We start from the raw sequence: 21,929 nt of genomic DNA, 5'->3' as shown, positions 1-21,929 counted from the left end.
AAATTCGAAGTGTGATTAGTTTAATATTATGGAATCAATGATCAATCCCTTCAGAGATTAATTAAAATCAGATATAGCTTTTCTTGCATATGGGTTAAGCATACTGGTAGATGTGTAGTGGTAGGGTTGTGCATGCTAACTTTTTCACCACCCTTTGCATTGTGGCCCCCCTCTATACGTATATTTCTCTCTCTCACGCGCATACCCAGGTATATATGATTTGTTGGTGCCAATGGCCCCAAAATTCTTATATGCACTCGCAAGCGCCCGCCTCCATGTGGGAACCAAAAGCCACATACATATATATATATATATATATATATATATATATATATATATATATATATATATATATATATATATATATATATAGAGAGAGAGAGAGAGAGAGATAAATTAACTGGTGCTACATGGAGTATGGGCTCCAAGATTCAAATTGAGTATATACCCAATTTGAATGAGTATAAAATTTTTTTAAATGTTTAGATATGAACATTAACTTCTTTACTAACAAGTTCAAACAAGTTTGAACTTTTTTTTGTTAGATTTTGGTTCTAGGTATATAACATCCAAAAATATAATTCGTTAGGTATGTAATAATGAATTATGAAATAAAGTTGAGTTTGAGTTGTTTTGTTGTTAGGTATTTGTATGAATCAAATTCATATACCTAGGTATATACTCACAATTTGAAAATTTTTAAAAATTTGAATATATATATATATATATATATATATATATATATATATATATATATATATATATATATATATATATATATATACACACACACACACACGGCTGAGTGGATTTATATACACTTCATGGTTTATTGGTTACAACGATATTTTTATACATACTGCTCTGAAGAAACATTTATATCTAGTTTTACTGGTCCAACATTTATAGTTGCCTTGTATTTGTATATTTTTAAAGATCAAATAAAACTATTGAACTAGACGAAGTTAGATATACTAATAAATGACTATGTGTATATATGAATGTACGTGCATGTAGTTAGCCTAGCTACGAGGCTAATTCGAGTCATAGACTTAATTGGTATTTCTATACCCGCTTTTTTCAGAAATGTACAATTTGATGCACACATAATAACTAATAATAGAGACGTTGTACATTACATGCACACATGTATATATAGGTGTCGCTGGTAATTTTATAAGGGTCATAAAGGAAGCTCATGTAATGTGTCTGTGTGTGCGTCTGATTTTAGTCTCAGTCAAACAAAATGCAAAACTAATTAAATATGTTGTTGCACATTACTTTTCACCTTTTAGCCCAATAGCATATGTAGTTCGGAAGAAAGAAGCTCATATAAGGGTGTGTTTAGTTCACGCTAAAATTAGAAGTTTGATTGAAATTGGAACGATGTGACGGAAAAGTTGAAAGTTTATGTGTGTAGAAAAGTTTTGATGTGATGGAAAAGTTGGAAGTTTGAAAAAAAAAAGTTTGGACTCTAGCAAAGAGTTGGTTGAACTCTAGCAAAGAGTGAACTCACATGTTGTGTCTCCATAGCAAATTTCATGCAAGAGGCTAGGTGCACCTGGCCTAAAAATCAAAAAGAATGACATGGCACATGGATAGAGGTAATCATAAGCTAATCTCTCGTTTGAACTCGCACTAATTATGTCTGCTGGCTCAAGCTCTTGCAGCCGGCCATTTTTACGGCTGCGGCGCAGTGATTTGCACAGTGTGTGCACTTTGCAGTTTACTTATGGAAATCCTTACCGATTATAGTAGTACATTCTGTTATTAAATATGACTCCAAAAGGTTGGGAATAAATGCATTTGCAAAAAAAGAAAGGTTCTATTTTTATTGCTATAGATTAATATGTCCATTCTTGTTTCTATAATTATATAAAATAAACATCTTTATTATTTTGGGGCTCCTACCTCACTTGACATAAAATTTTGTCATTATTACATAAATAAAACCACCCATATCACATACCAACAGAATAGATAGGAGGCTCACGCCATATAATTAAATATAAATTATATATGTTAGTCCCGTATTACACAAAACACTAAATAAACACGAATAACCCAGCATATATACCAATGATACCGACATATCATGTCAGACATTCTTCATTTTCTTCTTTTATCTAGATCTCCCAACTAGCCATCCTACCATGCATGATGCATGGGATTGGAGCACCACTCTCACTTCCATCTTAATTCAACTCCATCCAGGGACGGATCTAGCATAAGAACGGTAGGGGCTCGAGTCTCCACTACCAACAATAAGACCATATGAGCCCCATAAAACCCTCACTAAATGTTTATTTATCATAAATACATGCGAACGGACTATAACTTTGTCTAATTTATTCAGGCTTCCTGATATTTCTTTTTATTCGCTAAAGTCCATCAATTGAAAAACAATCACAAGTTCATAGCCAGAAATTGTATTAGGGATTTTTAGACGGAGGCTGTACTAATCTCATGCTAAAAATGAAAAGCAAAACCGGAGAAGAGCAAGCAGCAACCAAACGCAGACAGGACACGGTGAGAAGGAGCAAGCGAGACAGGTTTTGTTTTGCAAGCCGTGCATTGAACCGGCCAGCTATATTCTTGCTCACCTACAAACACAGGGTGGGCCCCACGCAGCAGCATGTCAGCACCGTGCACGAGTGGGGAGTGGACAGACAGATGCTTCCATGCACATGAGAAAAATGGAAAATGTGGGGGGGATTTAATTGTAAGCTGAAATAATCACGGCAAAAAAACAAATGTCATCTCTAGTGTCAACATCTCACAAGGATCCCCTACGGCTTGGCGATCTGGTAGGCATTATGTGGTCCTGAACAATTGATGAGTTTACAAGATAGCGAAGTACATACCACTACCAGTGACTAGAGTTCACCAAACCATTTTAGGTGGGGTTACTGTTATCCCATGGTTTGATGGTTATCGTAATAACAGAGCAGTTACCGCGAGGTATATAATGATTTAGAAAACTGAGAAGGTTAATGCACGTAATAACCGCCATACAGTCTTGTAAACTCTTCCATGACAGGCACTCGCACGAGAGGCAAAAGAAGTCACTGGCTTGAAGCTGGTTAGGTAGATTTCACTACAAGAAACTTAATCAACTGAATTATATTTATGTTCATAAGATAAGTTTTAATTATACTACTACCTCCGTCCTAAAATATAAAAATCTAAAATTGGATGGGACAGTTCCTCTGTATCCAAATTTATATACTAGGAATTGTCTCATCCGATTATCAGTTCTTATATTTTTGGACGGGGAAGTAGTAGTTTAGAACAATGAGTATTAATGCTAAAATATAAAATTTTCAATTACCACTGTTCTAAGTCAAATTGAACAATTAACATTAGGTGTCAAATTTTAGATATGTATGATGTCACATCTAATAATTTATCTGGATAATATTGTTGTAGCCGTTTGACATGCGTACTTACAAGGAGACCGGTATGAGAGCAATCATACATAACATGACACTCTTTATATGTGAACTTCAGTGATAGTCTAAAGTTTCGTCTATAGAGTTTTATACACGGTGCCTAAAATTTGGCCCTAACCAGTGCACTGAATCAGAGCAATTGTCCAAGATAAAGGCCTAGCTACAGGGTGTAGCAAGTTGAATTACTCCGTACAAGGGATTGCGTTGCGTGTAGAAAATCCTCATTGAATGAATTGAATGGAATTGAACCGTGAAAGGTGACAAATAGGTGAGGCAAGGGTCCCAGTACCTTTCCTAGGCAACGGGTGTCACCATCACCCATTTAATCATGGATTTAATTACCTCATGGTGACGTCAACAAGGACACGACGTGTCCCTTATCCCGGCGTTGGGCGCCGAGGTTTTACTTCCTCTTTTCCAAATAGCTTTGTTTAGGTGGTGAAAAGAAAATTTTTAAATTTCACATCGAATATTTAATCGGATGTTGGAAGGGGTTTTCGGATACGAATGAAAAAACTAATTTTATAATTAGTCTGGAAATGGCGAGACGAATCTGTTGAGCCTAATTAATCCATCATTAACACATGTAGGTTACTGTAGCACTTGTGACTAATTATAGACTAATTATGCTCAAAAAAAATTTGTCTCGTGATTTTCTCCCTAACTGTGCAATTATTTTTTATTTTTATCTATATTTAATGCTTCATGCATATGGACAAAGATTCGATGTGATGTTTTGGGAAAAAAATTGGGGAACTAAACAAGGCCTAGTATTGTTTATAAATCATTTCGTGTAGTACACAAAAATCAACAAATTTGTAGTACAAAAAGAAAATTCTTCGGGTTTTTCTTCCACTAAATGTACTTGTGTTTTGGGACATGGCTTCGATTAAGCTTTCTTCCAATAGGATTGTATAAAAATTGTATACTATGATATAAATTGTTGGTCGATACTATATTTCGAAAATGTTGATGCCCAAAAGATCTGCAACTTTCTAACAGGATGTTAATGTCCAAAATATATGTAACTTACTAGTAATAGGGACGGATATACAACCACCAGAGTTCTATGACTCTGATAACGCCTGATAAACCAGAAGTATTAACTCATGGTTTAAGGCTATTGGTCCATAACGTCACTACAATATGATGAAACTAGTGGCCCGGTGGATGGTGGTTTGATCTCCTGTATCCGCCCATGCTTTAGAAGTACTACTAGTACACTGAGATTTTTTTTAAGAACTACTAGTACATTGAGAATGATGATTCATTTTCTCATGAGTGATAGCATTTATTCAGCAAAGATATGAATGAAAAAAAATGGATGAAAGTGCCTAGAAATTTAATATGGTATTCAAAAAAGGTTTGTAGACTAAAGACTACCTTCTTTTTTCAATGTTATTAAGTACTACATCACATGATTTTATTTTTGTCAACTATATATATAATTCTACATCTTCCGCGGTTCATAGTCCTTGTTGACATGACATATGACCGAAAAAATTATGACCAACCGGGAGCATTTACTACAATGTGAAAGTAATGCGATATTCTCTTTTTTTCCTCCCAGGATAGGCCAGTCAAATGGGGAAGCCCCAACTAATGGTTAAAATTTCATTACATAAAAAAGTATAGACGATTAATTATTTACTGAAGGACGAAGCCATTTGACGGAAATTAACCACTGTTACACTTAAATGTAGGTGATTAATAATTAATAAGTGCATTACTTCCTGCAAAATCCTCATGAACAATGCATTACATCTATATCGTACTAACACTCTGGGTGGTCCCAACTGTCAGTTAATACTGTTGGAAACCTAACGGCAAGGGTGGACTTAACTAACGGTGCCCAACAACTGTACTTGCTTTGGACCAAATTGAAACGTTTATTAGTGCTAATGTCTTCGTCATTTGCTTTCTACTCCCTGCTTATCCAACACAAGCTGACATTTCCATGCAACCTACTACTATTGTTGTCACTGCACGGCTTGCTTGGAAGCTATTGGAAAGTACTGAAAATGAAATGCACCGTTTCCTAGTACTTCAGTAGCATTTTCGTCAGTCTTTCACTGCTCAAATTAATACTAAAAATGTTCAGTAACACAACTTGCAAATGTTGAGTTCAGCTCGTATTATCATACATATTTGCCCAAATTACGAGTTGCCTGGTGTTAGTAAACCATTGGACATACATAAAAGTAGTTTTGTTGTATATGTTTGTTTTGTTCTGTTTCGTTTCTAAACTCCAAGAGAATTAAAAAAAACGATAACAGGATTATGAATATTAAAAAGGATCATGAAAATGTGCTAAAAGCGTGAGAATCGGTCCGAGATGCGCAAGGATCTTTGTCATTCACATGGAGAGTATCTGAAGAATATACTAATAATTAGCTCAAGAAGTTTATGTGTAATTCCACTATGTTGAGCTGTGCCAATTAAGCGCAATCATATGGTAGGCAAACCATGAGACAGTGCCAATTCAAGGGTCTATGGGGGCAACAAGGCATTACAGCATCCTGTTTAGTTTGCTGACTGAATGGGCAAGAGAGAAGGGGAAGACATTCAGGAAAAAAATTCAGGAGACAGATCTACTTGATCATTAACAAATGCCATGACAATAATTTGGAGATTATTCGGATGTTATGCTGTTGGATCTGTCGTTTGCAGTGGGATTATGTGGAAGTTATCCTGCCCTTCTATTTGGCAATGTCCTGGTCCCCCATACTTAATGCTTAATCTAATCTTAATGATGCTAGTTTATGGTCATCACAACAGTTGTTTAAGTCCATGTATGTACTATGCTCACTGACCCATGACACTAGTCCTAGCTCAACTAAATGGACTAGTTTAGTTGTCACCTATTATAGCTGAAGGCATCAAAGTAGCAGCATCTGGGAAACAATTTTGCTCTTCTAATGGTGTTCTACAAGAAGACAAAAATGGGAAGATATTGACTAACAAGCACTTAGCATTAGATTGTAAGAAACAAAGATTATTTTGGCACTAAGCTCACTGTTTAATTGCTAGTAGTTGACAGTGCCATCTCACAGGGCATTGGACCATCCAAAGTAGTAGATAGAATTGTATAATATACATGACTTGACAATCTGAATAATACAAGGTGCGGTGTACATTTTAGAGGGAACACAGTATTTTCAGAATAACTGTGAATGATTTACTGTATGTTAGCTTCACCAACTGTCCATGTAATCTTGAGAAAAGATCACAATGTACAGCATCTAGGTTAATTACTAGTTTAATGACTTCTTAGCAACTATGAGTTAGATTGACTTCAAGTCTTGGCAGGAAAGATGTCAGTGTTATCAAACTTTTTCTAAGCTTTGAGGCAAAGCATACCCTAGACAATCTACTGGCTTCTTCTAAGCCATGAATAGACAGGCAATAACATTAACAATTTGAGCCTAATAGTGAAGAGAAGAGGCCCTATATATATAGGATTGGAAGAGAATATGCCGCAAGTTGTTGCACCTATCTTGACCATATTTCATAGCAAATCATGCTCCACTCTGCAGAACAGAAAATATTTTCTCCTCAGCTCCGGTGCACCGTGAATTTTCGCATGATGCTTCCCCAATTCATCCTAATCTGTTGCTATATATCTTAGACTGCATATCTCATATATAGTTATGATAACAAAGATCACATTCTTGATTCAAAGCAGCCAAGCACTTAGCCTCAACTGCCATTAAACTAATCTTGCTCGCAATCCCGACAGAATAACATGGCAAGCTTTCATACTGTCGATCGATTCTCCCATCCAATGAACTCTGGTTTGTGATGCTTCTTCGGTGATGCGTTCATGTGAGCATTAAGCAAAGTGTTTGGCGTGGTACGAGATAATTATATGGCCTAAAAGCTGGCTAGTGGAAAGGACTTAGAAAATTAAAGAAGCATTAGCAAGGGGTTAGGCTCTAGTATGGAAGGCAGGCATTTGCATCTCTGACCATTAAAGGACGGCTTAAGGCCATTGATATGGATCCACTTGTCGGCTCACAGTTGCATCCTCTGCCTGTATTTTTCATCACTGGAATGTTATTTCTTCGCGCTGCAAGAATAAAGCGATTTTCGCCTTTCCTCCGCGCCTCCTTCTTCCCTGTTTCTGCTAATATATTTTTATGTCCTTGATTCCTGATGTTTTGAGCTCAAGTTTATCATAATCATCATCCGTAGACCCCCTGAAGTGGATGCTGATAAGCATGGAAAAATCCATTGGCTGCTGAGACACACTGCAATCCTGTTAATTGCCACTGCCAGCAATCTGAATGTTGGATCCAACACTGTCTGCACATACAAGCATTGCACTTGGCCTCAGCTCTCATTCCCTCCTGGCCTATCTCCTGCTTGATTGCCAGGGGCCATACATATCAAAATGGCTCATCACCTGGGGTTCTTTCTGTGACACCAACTTCTGCTGATGACCCCTTTTTATGCCGGTTACCGCACCCGAAGATCGGCGATGGAGACGGCACAGGGAGATACCCTGCTGAAATTTCAGTGTCAAGAATTAGATGATTCTATCATAGATCAGTAGATCACACTGTTATCACACTGTTACTGCATGTGCATGAGCACGAGTGCAGATTAGGGAGTGAAAGCTTTCTGTCCAGGATCTTGGAATGCACTGCAGCCTGTTGGAGTGAAATGGTCCAACAGCATGTGCATTCCAGCGTTAGGTGATAGAATTGACCTGATGCGATGCAGAGAAATGACGCGGGAAAAATAAAAAGGATCCACACAATTATCTGATGCAGTGATGCAGCCGCTGAATTGGTGCAGAGGGGTTTATGCAGCTGGGGACATGGTTTGCTTTCTGCAATGTGCGTTGTCTATCTAGTTTTGGCCTTCTGAAATGACCATGGGGGACTGACTGGTGATGAAGAGAAAAAGGAACTGAAGAATTTCTGCCCTGTCCATGCATGGACATTTTCATGGAGAGATTTGAGTACAGATGTTGTAAGATGCACCATGGATAAGTTTGCTGCAAAAATCTCAAATGTCTCAGATTACCCAGGACAGGATGGTTACTGCGTCATTGCACAAGATTTGATGGCATTGGAGTCTCAGACTCTCAGTGGTGGTTCTGACAGACATTTGGGAAACAGCTCAACACAGGTTCAGCATATGGGTGTAGTTTGTACAGTTCAATTGATGTCCAGATGATTGGAATGCACTGTTGAAAACAAAATGTCCAACGCCACAACGTCCAAGAAGAGTACGAGAGATGTGAGTGAAAAATCAGCAAAGCTCCATAGGCTAAGATGAGGATGATGGAAGCAATCAATCACATGAACTAACAAATTCAAAATTATGAAGTCTATCAAGACCAACTGGGATTCATTTTTCCAAAGATGTTTCAGATATTAACAGGAGGTAACAGTTGCCGCTGAGTACCTGTTCCCTTTGCCTCTACTTCTTGGCAGACATCTCACTTCCCAAATTTCTATTGCATCATGCATAAGGTGAAACTGCAGCATAAATAGTATCCATGCATCCTGACAAAAAACAAAGGGGGCAATGGGTTCATCAGAAAATTCAATATAACAACTTATCACTGGCAAAAAGAAGATACCCAGTTTCCATTCTGCAGAAATGTTTGCATAAGTCTCATCATAGAGAGACCAATAGAAATGAAAAGAGAGAGAAATTTCGTGAAGTAGAGAAGCTTCGTTGTTAGCCTACTTACCGGGCCTTACCGGCCAATGCAGCTGAATCCCCTGCACACGGGCGAGCCAGGCAACGAAGAGGACGCGGCGGCGACCTCGCCGGCGAACGGGAGTCGGCAGGGGGAGCGCCAGCCTCCGCATCTCCGTCTCACATCCTGGCCTCGGGGAAGCATCGCATCGCCATGCCATCGCCGCTGCCGGAGGAAAAAAGCAGCTGGTGGTGGGACGCCGGGAGCTGCGGGCGCGAGCAGCACTGCGGTGCGCCCGCGCCGCCGCGGTGTGCCCGACATGCCGGTGGTGTGCGGCCGCGAGATTCGGGTGGCCCTCGCCGGCGCCGCCGTCCCCCGTCGTCGGGGCCTCGGGCGGCCCTGTGCCTGTGAATGAATAGGTGGGCCAAATTCATTTTGTGGGCCCAATTCATTGGTGAGAATTCGATAGGCCAAATTCAGTTGTGGGCCGAATTTACCAACGAGTGTTAAGTGGGCCAAATTCTGGGGTGGGTTGAATACGTCGACGAGATAGCATGGCCCAAATTGATCTGTGGTCTCAAATTGGGAATAAGTTCACTTGAGGTCCCTTAACTTGTCAACGAATCCGATTTTCGTCCTCCATCCGCAAAACCAGATACAACGGGTCCCTTAACTTACAAAACCGGTGCAAATTTCGTCCTAAGGCAGTATGGCTAGCGGTTTAGTCCGACGTGGCACTTTGACTTGTCGTACGTGGCGCTTTGACCGCTGAGTCAGCACGGCCGTTGGGGAATAAATGGGGGGGGGGGGGGGGGGCTTCTCGCGCATTCGGCGCCAATCCTCTCACATTTCAGAAACCCTAGCTTTTCGGCGTGTAGGTTGCAGCGATTCGGACGGCGACGGCGTCGTGATTCGGACGGCGGAGGAGTGGCGATGGGAAGCTCAAGGAGTGAGGGGTCGTCGTCGTCTTCGGCCAGGCAACCGTATGGCTCGCCTATTCCCTATCGCGTTGGTCCGTTCGAGTACGAACCAGCGGTGCTGTGCCGGTGCGAACTGAAGGCGGCGAGGTGGATATCTTGGAGCGTCGACAACCCTGGTCGTCGGTATTTCAAGTGCCGCAATGCTCGGGTGAGTGAATTTGCCGTGTTAATTTTGGATTGGTTTTATTTCGGACTGGGGGCCTAAATATTAGGGTTTTTGACGCACAGGAAGGGGGCTGCGATTTTTATGCTTGGCACGGTGGCCCGACGAGCAGCTTTCTGAGGGAGGTGTTGAATGATTTGCGAGGTGCTGTGCATTCTCTGAGGAGGGAGAAGGCAGATGCAGTGAAGGAGGTTGAGGAACTTCGTGTGAAGTCTGAAGAGCAATGCAGGGAGTTGGCTTCAGTTGGGAGGGAGTTGGCTTCAGTGAGGGAGTTGGTTAGTGAGTTGGATGTGAAAAATGATGTTTTAATTGATAGCAAATGTAGGTTAGAGAAGGAGCGAACTGTGCTCATTTGGTGCATCCTGTCATGTATGTGTGTTGTTATTCTGTTAGTGCTGGGCAAGAACTGATATTGTGTGGGCATGGCCTCAATGTTTGCTGGAAAAAAAATGTGTGGCAGAACTGTGAGGTGCAAAAATTTACCAATGAAATGTGAAGTTCTGAATGTCTTGCCAAAATTGCTGAATGCAATGTCATGTATGTGTGTTGTGTACAAATATGCAGCAATTATGTTTTGTATGATAGAAAAACAAATCTCAGCAAACTCAGCATAAATGTAGCCAATATAAATTAGGAAACATCATAGGAACCAAATGTCAGTCAGCAGAGCTGCTTCAAATGTGGCATTGCATCAAAAATTGATTTGCATCACATTGTCAGTCACCAAATCTGGTTTGCATCTGGAGTAACAAATGTCATCAAATATTCTTTCTCAGCAGACATGCATTCAGCAAACAAGTGTTCTGTTTTGAGCACACATGCATATAATGAAAATCTGGAAGACAAACATTAGCAGTGCAAATAACATATCACAGTATTGGCTTAAAGGTTGCCATTACATCACATAGGTCTTAGTTTGCACAAAACACATAATAGATGGCCTAAAGTTTGGCATTACATCACAGAGGTCTCAGTTTGCACAAAATACATCATAGCTGGCTAAAAGTTTGCCATTACATCACACAGCTGCTATACACAACATTCCTAAAAGCTTGGCATTACAAATGACAATGCATCATAGTTTGTCAGATTCCCATGGAGGGAGAAGAAGCAGTGGTACTTTAGCTTTGTTCTTTGTAGTTGTCCTAGCAGGTTCTTGAGCTAAAACAGATACAGATGCTTTCCCTGAAGTAACAATGACAGCTGAAACCCCCTTCCTGTGCGTCAAAAACCCTAATATTTAGGCCCCCAGTCCGAAATAAAACCAATCCAAAATTAACACGGCAAATTCACTCACCCGAGCATTGCGGCACTTGAAATACCGACGACCAGGGTTGTCGACACTCCAAGATATCCACCTCGCCGCCTTCAGTTCGCACCGGCACAGCACCGCTGGTTCGTACTCGAACGGACCAACGCGATAGGGAATAGGCGAGCCATACGGTTGCCTGGCCGAAGACGACGACGACCCCTCACTCCTTGAGCTTCCCATCGCCACTCCTCCGCCGTCCGAATCACGACGCCGTCGCCGTCCGAATCGCTGCAACCTACACGCCGAAAAGCTAGGGTTTCTGAAATGTGAGAGGATTGGCGCCGAATGCGCGAGAAGCCCCCCCCCCCAATTTATTCCCCAACGGCCGTGCTGACTCAGCGGTCAAAGCGCCACGTACGACAAGTCAAAGCGCCACGTCGGACTAAACCGCTAGCCATACTGCCTTAGGACGAAATTTGCACCGATTTTGTAAGTTAAGGGACCCGTTGTATCTGGTTTTGCGGATGGAGGACGAAAATCGGATTCGTTGACAAGTTAAGGGCCCTCAAGTGAACTTATTCCTACAAGAAATCAGTAGGCGAACCTAAGTAGTGGGTCGACTTTGTGGAATAAGTTCACTTCATGGCAATTGTGATCGAAATCTAATTCATGACCCTAAACCACAAAACCAGATATTTCGACCCCCAAACTCCTAAAACCGGTGCAATTCAACTCCCTGCGCGGTTTTCGGAGGCGGTTTTGCTGACGTGGCGCCACGTGGCGCCTACGTGGCAATATTGACCGAGTCTTCGATCCACGTGGCGTTGACGTGGCACTTACATGGCATTACAATTGTGGGACCCGTTTGTCATTCACACACATAAAAAAAATTGTGGGTCCCACTGACATGTGGACCCCACATGTTATCCTCCTTCCTTCTTCCTCTTCCCTCTCTCCCTTCTCTCTCTCCCACCCTTCTTCCCCTACGTCTCCCACAGGCGGCGATGGGCGATGGCGCCGGGCGACGGGGAGGCCAAACGGCGGCGGCCATCCGGCTAGAGCGGCGGCGGCGCTAGAGGCAGGTCGAGCGGAGGCGACGGCTTCGGGCGACGGGGCGGCGCAAACGACGGAGGCCTCCAGGCGCCGTGCAATAGCCTCAACCTCGACGCCAACCTGCTCCGCGGCGACATCCAGATCGGCGTCCAGATCGAGCCGGCCTCTGGCGCCCTCGCGCGCCCCAAGCCGTCCGCGCCACCCTTCGAGGCCGACACGCCGCGCACACCCAGCCTCGCCGCGCGCCTCATGGGCGGAGGCCGCTCGGCTCGAGCGGAGGCGATGGCGCCGGGCGACGGGGCAGCCCAAACGGCGGCGGCCGCCCGGCTCGAGCGGCGGTGGCGCCAGAGGAGGATCGAGCGGAGGCGACAGCGATGGGCGCCAGGGAGGCCCGAGCGGAGGCGGCGACGACGGCGGCGGGCGGGCCTTCCTCCGTGCCGTCCTCTCCTTGCTAGCTGCCGGCGCCCGAAGCTCCGCCTTCACCGCCCCCCGGCCGCTCGCTCTCACTGTCCCCGCGTGCCACCGGTCGAAGGGGAAGAAGGGGAGAGAAAGGGAGAGAAGGGAGAGAGAGGGAGGAAGGAGGAGTACGGTGGCGGCGGCGGCTGCACGGCTCACCGCTCCTGCCCTCGCCCGTCTTGTCGTCATCGCTCCGGCCCTCACTTGCGTGCCGCCACCACTCGTTCTCGTCGCCCGCCGCCCACTGAAGGGGAAGAAGGGAAGAGAAAGAGAGAGAAGGGAGAGAGGGAGGAGGAAGAAGGGCTGACATGTGGACCCCACATGTCAGTGGGCCCACATTTCTTTTTTATGTGAATGACTAATGGGCCCCACGCATATTTTTATTTCTACCGCCACGTAGGTGCCACGTCAACGCCACGTGGACCAAAGACTCGGTCAATATTGCCACGTAGGTGCGACGTGGCGCCACGTCAGCAAAACCGCCTCCCAAAACCGCCCAGGGAATTAAATTGCATCGGTTTTAGGAGTTTGGGGGTCGAGATATCTGGTTTTGTGGTTTAGGGTCATGGATTAGATTTCAATCTCAGTTGAGGGTCACGAAGTGAACTTATTCCCGAATTTGTTGAAGGGAAATAGGACAAACTGAGGGACCTCAATTGAACATATTCCGGGATAAATTCATTGGTGAAACTTTGGTGGGCCTAAATCACTCGTAGGCCGAATTCATTTGTACGCCGATGTCGTTGACAGGAATTAGGCGGACCTAATTGATTCCTGGCCTTCGTGGTCTCAATTGGTTTATGGTAAAAGATGGGTTGAATTCGTTGACATGAATTGATTGGGTTGAATTCGTTCGTGGTCGTTGGTGGCCCGAATTTGTTGACATGAACTAATCGGGTTGAATTCGTTCGAGGGCCTCTGTTCCAGCTACAATACTCCTATTTTGAGCTTTTTTTATCATCATCAGTAAGCTCCTGATAAGGCATGGAGTAATCCGGTGGCTGCTGAAACACATTGAAATCCTGTTAATTGCCAGCAATCTGAATGTTGGATCCAACACCGGTTACACATACGAGCATTGCACCTGGCCTCAAGCCCTCAACTCTCATTCCTTCCTAACCTATCTGCTGGAGCCATAAATATCAAATAGTTCTTCATCTGGAGATCTTGAAACTGAATTATCAAATTGTTCAGATGGGAAAAATAAATCTTCATGGATGTAACACTTTCAACAGAACAGAGACCACTTGCTTTGTATTGCGTATGGTAATGACAGTAGGATTCAGATATATCGAGGTCTGTCCTGAACAACATAGGGGGGAAACAAGATCAATGAGGCAAAATTTCAACATTTGCTTTGTATAGTAAATGAACGAAAAAATTACACTACTGGGTTTACAGATGTCCTCAACCAAACCAACAAATTCAAACTTATGAAGTCTAGGCAAGACCATTGGGCTTCATTTTTCAAAGATGTCATATGACAGGGAAGTCCCTAACAGTTGCCGCTGAGTGCCTGTAAGGCTAACATTTGCCTTTACTTTGTAATCCTGGCAGATAACATGGTCATCACTTTCCAATTTCCATTGCGTCATGCATAAGGAGAAACTACTGCATAAATAATCTCCACACTTTTTTTGTCTTGAAACCTAGCACCCTGCATCATGACAAAAAATGGCAAGGGATCATCAGAAACAATTCAATATAACCGCTGAGCACTTTCAATAAACTTTTCCATTTTGAACTGATTAATACCCTTAATTCATGCTTCTCTCAAAATCAGAAACATTTGCACATTTCTCACTCGCAGAAAAACATTAATCAAATAAGGATCCATTTTTCCTCCTCAAAGTCATAATATTAGCACTGACATCAACAGGAAAGGAAACAAAGATTGCACACTTTTGCATGCTCGCAAGCATCGTTATAGGGGGATATGTACACACATGGCACTTATGACCCAAAATGAAGAAGAAGAATGTGAGCACAAACCATTACTATTTTGTTTGGAATACCCGCCCGTACATGCAAACTGTAATGTAAAGGGTAAAAATCAATATCTGCTCAATAGATCGATTCAGCCTGATCAAATATAAACAAACCTATTGATTATATTTTAGAGTATAAAGATTATAAACAGCTTTTACACAGGGAGAGGGACTATGGGATAGCATATTTTCTTTTCATCTAGTTAGCTCACTGAATCATGGGTTGCACAAACTGGAAACTCCACATGAAGTAGTTAACATAGCCATTCTACCAAATGAGCTCTGCTCGTTTTCAGAAGCTGCATTGTCATTATGAAGAGGGGGTCTGCTTCTACCCTTGAGTTGGCTATATATCATATATATGATACATGAACAAGGAAAGCAGTAAAGATTTAGCAGGCGTTAAAGCACCATTTTTTTTTATCACTGAAAAGTAAGGCACCTTACAGTACTAGATCTAAGAAAGAGCCAAAACCCAAAGAACTTTACAAGTGCTCCTCTAGAACTGGTCCATGACTTTGGGTCAGCCAATTAGGGTATTTTACTTTTGTGTGTGTGCATGGGAGGGTGCTGGGTGATATCTAGCTCCATTTGTGGGGTTTATTGAGTAGCTCTAATTGTTAGTATGGCGTGCGGTAGTCAAGCGACAACCACAGACAATGTGGAGGGCTGCCACACTATCATGGGCATAACAGATGAGGGGATTCAATCTCCCAAGCTTCTGCAACAAAACTCAAATGCAAATTCTTCCCATGGCTTCTAGTTGAAAACAAGATTCTAACAGTGGATAACTTGGTGATTCGAAGATGGTATTATCAACAATTGTGTCCTTTTCAGTACACATCAAGAAACCGTAGTACACATATATTGCAAATTGCAATGTCCCTCAGTCCCTCCACGATGGAAGTCTAGTTCTTAGCCCTGATTTGGGCATTTTGAGATCATCCATCAAGTGGACCCGATCCACTTAACAAATAGCAAGTGACCCAGCTAATGACCATAGACATGCAGAGGGAACTTAAGGGGATCATCATCTACATCATGTGGAACATGTGGAAGGAACTCAACAGACAGATCTTCCAACACATATCAGCCACTGCCCAGGACATTGCCAGCATACAAGAGGAATGGAAGGCATCGAGCAACAGCATATGCTGTGCTCCATCAGAAGGACAAACGAACTTGTTCTCTGTATTTCTGCTGTTTTGTACCTCACCCCTCTTACGAGTTAGCTCAAGGAGGGCCTCTTGGCAGTGGAGTTGTACCCTGCATCACTGTATTTTTCCTCACCTCAATAATTGATTGGCAGAGGTCCTGCCTTTCTGTTCCATCAGAAAAGGAGGAGCACATAAAAATATACGTACAATAAAAGATCTGAAATTTGTTCGGTGCCACTTCTAGAGAAAAAAAAATTTGTGTCTTCTGATTTGAGTTGCTAATACTAAATTGTAAATAGAAAAAAAAAATTGTTCAATTCTCTTTTCAACTGTGTTCCCCTAACACGAAATTCTGGATCTTCCATCAGCAGATGGTATCTGCACAATCAAACTGCCGATTACGAAAAGGAAGCTGAGAATGGTGCGAGAATATAGGGACTACAATATTCCTGATTGTGCTAGTTAAGAAATCTCTCAAGGAAAAACAGAGGCTTGTGACAATCATAGATCACCTGCAGTTTATGATATTAATGGCAACAATAAGACAAACTAAATTAGTATGAGTGATTCCTAGATATTGGGGCTGGTCAGATCCAGCATCTAATGCTTAAAAGTAGGAATCATCAGCCTAGTTTCCAAATATCCTATTTAACCTTCAGCCTCAAATTAACCAGCATTTTTTGCTCTTCTACCATATCCAGTGTCATCGTATCCAGCCATGAGAATGCCATCAAAAGGACAGATCTTGGTCAGGTCTGTACCCAGATCAAAAGCACAGAGCTTGTGGACAACATCCAGATGAATGGTTGACGTTTAGTTATAGATTCCCTTTTCCAGTCGGGCCATCATCATTTTCACAGCTTACGGGGGCACGGTGACAGCAGGACAGATGCACTCAACCTTTTTGTTCTAGTTCACTCAAAGAACTTGGGCGCAATATCCAGTTTAGCTATATTGTCATGATTGCAGTGGGTTATAGGGTACGAGGATCCCAGGAAGCACACTCAATTTGAATCAGTCAATGAATCAGAATTTTAGAAGTGTTTGTAAAATGGTCATAACTCACAACTTCCTTCAGAATCACAATCCTATGCATATTATATGAAGGATTGAATGTAAAATCAATTTGTCTTAATTTAAATAAAATTGATTAGTTCAACTAATTTTCTTTTTTAAAAATCTTGTTTTGTTGCTTGGAGTTATAACATGTTATACTGATCATATTGGCTGCAAAAGATGAGTAAGATTTGCAATGTTAAATTAAAATAATTGGAGGAAAGTTGAATTCAGTACTGTAGGCTTGTGTAAAAATGCCTTCTGAAAATTAAATTTTGAACATGGAGAGTTATACAAAGATATTTGAAAATTAATTAATGTTCCGCAGACTAGGCAGTAGGCACCCATATTAAAAATTGTCTGATTCATGTGTATGATACTATGATGGATATGAAATGTATGATGCATTTGGTATGTTTATTGTAAATGAGTTTTGAACTAAGTTCAGAGATCAGACTGAAACTAGCTCAAATTAGTTTAATTAAGATGAATTCAAATTAGTTTGATATCTCAAACACAGGGTTTGAATAAAGGGAGATATGTAACATTCTTTTGCAAATCCCATGCCGCATAGAATTAAGGCAGGACAAGGTTCACCAACTACTGGATCAGCCATTGCCACTTTCTCCTCTGACTTGCACATCATCCTTTCAGGTAATCTCCATCTAAACCCTGACCCTCCAGATCAGATTATCGTGCTTGTTACTTACTTGAAGGTAACATTTCCCAGTTACAGACTACAAATGCTATTCAACTACTTGAATGCGATGAGCGATCATGTTAAAAAGTTGAATGCCACTGAAACAACCATGATGTTCCAGTTCCTTTACTCTTCATCCAACCAAATGGGTGTAATTAACACCAACAACCAACCCATTCAGTGGTAGGAAACTAGGAATTATGAAGTTTGGTCGGTCTGTAGTCTGCAATTCTACCTCACAACCGTTGTTGTTAGAGTACTAACTATGTTTTCTGCCTTTCCACCGCCGAATCAAAAATTTAGACAATTGAAGTGAACGCGAGATCAATTCCGTGAAGTAGAGAAGTTGTAATTACCTTTTTACCTATTTACCGGCCAATGCAGCTGAATCCCTTGCACACTGCGAGCCAGGCAGCGAAGAGGACGAAGAGGAGCACGAGATCCGCGAGGACGATGAGCCACAGCTTCCGCCTCCACGTCCACCCGGCGCCGCCGCTGCGGGCGCGGCGCTCCCTCTTGGGCGTCCTCCGCGCGAGCTCACCTTCCCTCCGCTCCGCCTCCTCGGCCTCGGCCTCCGCGGCGGCCACCTCCCCGGCCTCCCGCGCGAGCGCCTCCTCGTCGGGGAACGGCAGGCGCAGCGCCAGCCGCGGCATCTCGTCCCGCATCCGGTTCCCGGGTAGGCATCGGAGCCGCCGGAGGAAGAGCAGCAGGTGCGACGAGGGCAGCTGCGGGGCCCGCGAGACCGCCGCGAGCACGAGCGGCGGCGCGAGGAGCACCGCGTGCGCCCGCCCCGACGCCGTGTGGGTGACGTGCCGGTGGTGCGCGGGCGCCCCGGCGACGAGCGCGGCCGCGACCGCCGGGGCGTCGTCCTCGGCGGCGCCGCCGGCGCCGCCGTCGTGGGGCGGGGGGGCGTGGGCGAGGTCGGCGACGAGGGCGCTGTCCCGGTAGGCGCAGGCGTAGAGCAGCGGGTGCGAGGCCGGGAGCATCCGAGGCAGCGTCGTGGTGGTCGTCGGCGGCGGCGGCGGCGGCGGCGAGAGAGCGAGAGATTCACGAGGATTTCGGGGGGGAAGAGAAGAGGAGGTGGCGGTGGCTGGCGGTGTCGTTGGTACAGCAACGGAATGGAGACGAAGGGAGCCAGACTGGACACACTGGACTAGTTCTCTATTACTAGTTCACATTTGAGTTTTTAGGAAAAAAAAGAAAGATAATAAAATGTGTATATTTTTTAAAAAAAAATTGATTTCCTTTAACTTTTTTCACTCTTTTTTTTATTTTCTTATTTTTTAAGTTTACTAAAAAGCAAATGATCTAATGCGGATTTACGGAATAAAACTAATAGTGATTATCTGATAAATTAGCAGACGGAAAAATAACTATGGTGTTCCATTAATTACTCGTACCTGATCGGCTATAACCCCTAGAAACAAAAGTTTTCATTGGGCGAATTTTAAACGCTTATGTGACAGAGATTATAAACAAGTACTAGCAAACACATCTCAATTAAAGAAAAATAACGTTCCTGAATTTAGTAGTTTAGCTTTGGTGGCATGGCATGAACTGTTGGTTATGTAGGAGTATTAGGTTGTAGTTTGTTGAGTTGACCTTACTCACTCACTTTGTGATCCATCAACTTGAAAATTTGAAACCCTTTTGGTGTTTTAATGTGGTACATGATCGAGATTTGACATTATTCATAATCTTCTGCTAATGTTTGTTTTTCTTTTGGCTAGGGACCGTTTCAGCTGCAAGCTTGCAACACATATCCATACTAAATAATTATGTCGGCCTAATAGATACTAGATCCACGAAGGAAAAAATAGAAATTAATTCAAATTCATAACGGGCATCCATGTGGGAGCAGTTGGCGTTTGGATCTCAACGCTCTCCCTTCCACTAGTACTAGTCCTTGACAGCGTGTTTAGATTGACCTGCTCAAATTATTTACTATATTTATTTATTTAATTTTATTATTCACTATAACACTATCAGATGTAACAGATGTAGTACAGAGCTGGGATGGTTGACTGGTTAATATAGATTACTAATTTTGAACAATTAAGACGAAACTATTAGCATTTGTTCCAATAATTAATCAAAAAAGATTTACAAAAAATACACTGCTATACAATACTATTACAAGCACTATATACCATTTCAATTCTCATTTATAAACCACTAATAGAGTGTAGTTTAAACTCACAATTATACGAGTATATTATGGATAAATATACATGGGCGCGGATTAAACGCTAGAAGGATTCGCGGCGGTGGAGCACAATCAGTGGCAGATGGGGCACAGCATGAGGCCGTTCTCGTTGCACTTGGCGCACCGCTCGACGTCGGCGGCGGCGGCGGTGGCGCCGGCGGCGACCACCTTGCAGCTGCCGCCGCACTCCCAGCACGGGACGAACCGCGCGCCGCCGCAGCCCTCGCAGCCGCGGCCGTCCTTGGCGGCGCAGGCCTCGCCACGCGCCCTGGCCCAGCGCATCATCTCGCGCAGCTTGCCGCTCTCGGCGAGCTCGGCGCACGCGTCGGCGCCGCCGAGGTAGCGGCCCATGACGAAGAGGCGCGGCGGCGCGTCGCCGGCGCCGGCGAGCCCGCGGAGCTCGCGCAGGTACTCGCCGTGGAGCGACACGTCGCGCTCGTCCACGACGACGGGGGATCCGCCCGCCGCCGACACGGCCTCGGCGCACGCCTCCACCGCCTGCCGCGCGCGCTCGCAGTCCTCGAACGTGCGCCGCACGCCGCGGAGCGTCGTGGTGTACAGCACCACCCCGCCGCCGGATGCCCCCGGGGGCCGCCGCTCGGGGTACCCCTCGAACGGGTCCCTCCGCCGCCACCTCGCCGCCGCGGCGGCGGCACCGCCGTCGTTCCCCTTGTTCTCGCGGTCGCGCATCAGGAAAGGGTTGTCCTTAACGACGCGCCGCCCGGTGAGCTCCGGCGGCGGAGGCCTCCTGTCAACCTCCTCGTTAGCGCCACGCGCGGACGGCGCCGCCGCCGCCTTCTTGGCAGCTGCCTCGATCGCCTTCACCGGCTCAGGCAGCACCGTCGTCGTCGTCGTCGGTGGCTGCGGCGGCGGCGCAGGCTGCTTCTTCTTCTTCTTCTTCTTGGTCTTCTTCTTGGCGTTCTCCGTCGTCGTGGTGTTGGAGCTGAGCGCAGGCTTGATGTCCTCCAGGGCCTTGCTGACCTCCGACCACGACGCCGGCGCGAGGTCGTAGCCGTCGAGCTTGTCGAGCAGCGGGAGCGGCATCACGGTGGTGGTCGGCTTCTTGCCTTCCTCCTCCTCCTCCTCCTCTTCTTCTTCATCCTCCTCCTCCTCCTCCTCGTCGTTCTTCTTGCCGGTGGCGATGAGCCAGGGCTCCTCGATGGCGCTGATGTCGAACAGCGAGACGCTCGTCGGCGGCGGGCGGTAGACGTCGGCCACCGTGACGTCCTTGGAGCCCGCGCACCCCATGGCTAAGCTCAGCTCAGCTCAGCTTGGAGCTAAGTGAGAGCTAGTGATGGCGTCTCACTCTCACTCTCTCTCTCTCTCTCTCTCTCTCTCTTGTGTTCAAGTTGTGGAGGGAAAGGCAAATTAAGGATGGTTTTTGAGTGGCTGAGTAGCGATAAGATGATCAAGTGAGAGCTGCACGGCTCATGCCGGGTTAACGTCAATGCTCTCCTTGGCGAGTTTTGCTTCTGCACCTCTGCGCCACTGGAATTAGATTTTATTTCATATTTGAATTCCTCTCGTTCTCGAAAAATCAGTGGTAGTGGTTAAGCCAAAAAAAAAAAAAGAGCGTGCATTTGACTAAACAGGATATCAATCTTAGCCACAGTGGCAGGACTAAATTGCATCTAATCAGCCAAATCACGGTGAAAACCGAAGAATCGTACACCCTGCATTCCAAAGAAAATCTAATCATGACTATTCTATATTTCTATGACTTTGTTTGGATCCTCCGGGCTATTAAATAACCTTCCGGAATCTTGCTATTTAGGAGTATTAAACGTAGATTACCGACAAAACCGATTCC

The 21,929-nt window shown here is 44.3% G+C and overlaps 2 protein-coding genes across 3 annotated transcripts; both read right to left on the bottom strand.

Annotated features, from left to right (window-relative positions):
* Nucleotides 1–14,245: 14,245 nt before the first annotated feature.
* On the bottom strand, nucleotides 14,246–19,037 carry LOC127762929 (uncharacterized). 2 transcript variants are annotated; one of them, XM_052287476.1, is made up of 2 exons: nucleotides 18,270–19,037; nucleotides 14,246–14,669 (listed from the first exon to the last, which is right to left on the bottom strand). In XM_052287476.1, the coding sequence occupies exon 1, from the start codon at nucleotides 18,897–18,899 to the stop codon at nucleotides 18,282–18,284; it is 618 nt and encodes a 205-aa protein (XP_052143436.1). In that variant the 5' UTR covers nucleotides 18,900–19,037; the 3' UTR covers nucleotides 14,246–14,669; nucleotides 18,270–18,281. The 2 variants fall into 2 exon arrangements, with proteins under 2 accessions (XP_052143436.1, XP_052143443.1); XM_052287483.1 differs by lacking the exon at nucleotides 14,246–14,669 and adding an exon at nucleotides 14,676–16,535.
* Nucleotides 19,038–19,968: 931 nt separating this feature from the next.
* LOC127768137 (uncharacterized) lies at nucleotides 19,969–21,523 on the bottom strand. The gene has a single exon (XM_052293672.1). The coding sequence runs from the start codon at nucleotides 21,365–21,367 to the stop codon at nucleotides 20,192–20,194; it is 1,176 nt and encodes a 391-aa protein (XP_052149632.1). The 5' UTR covers nucleotides 21,368–21,523; the 3' UTR covers nucleotides 19,969–20,191.
* Nucleotides 21,524–21,929: the final 406 nt, after the last annotated feature.

Source organism: Oryza glaberrima, chromosome 1 (genome assembly GCF_000147395.1).
Source record: "Oryza glaberrima chromosome 1, OglaRS2, whole genome shotgun sequence".
Taxonomy (NCBI): Eukaryota; Viridiplantae; Streptophyta; class Magnoliopsida; order Poales; family Poaceae; genus Oryza; species Oryza glaberrima.
Note: the sequence above shows the minus strand (reverse complement) of the source record. Positions and strands in the feature narration are given on the sequence as shown.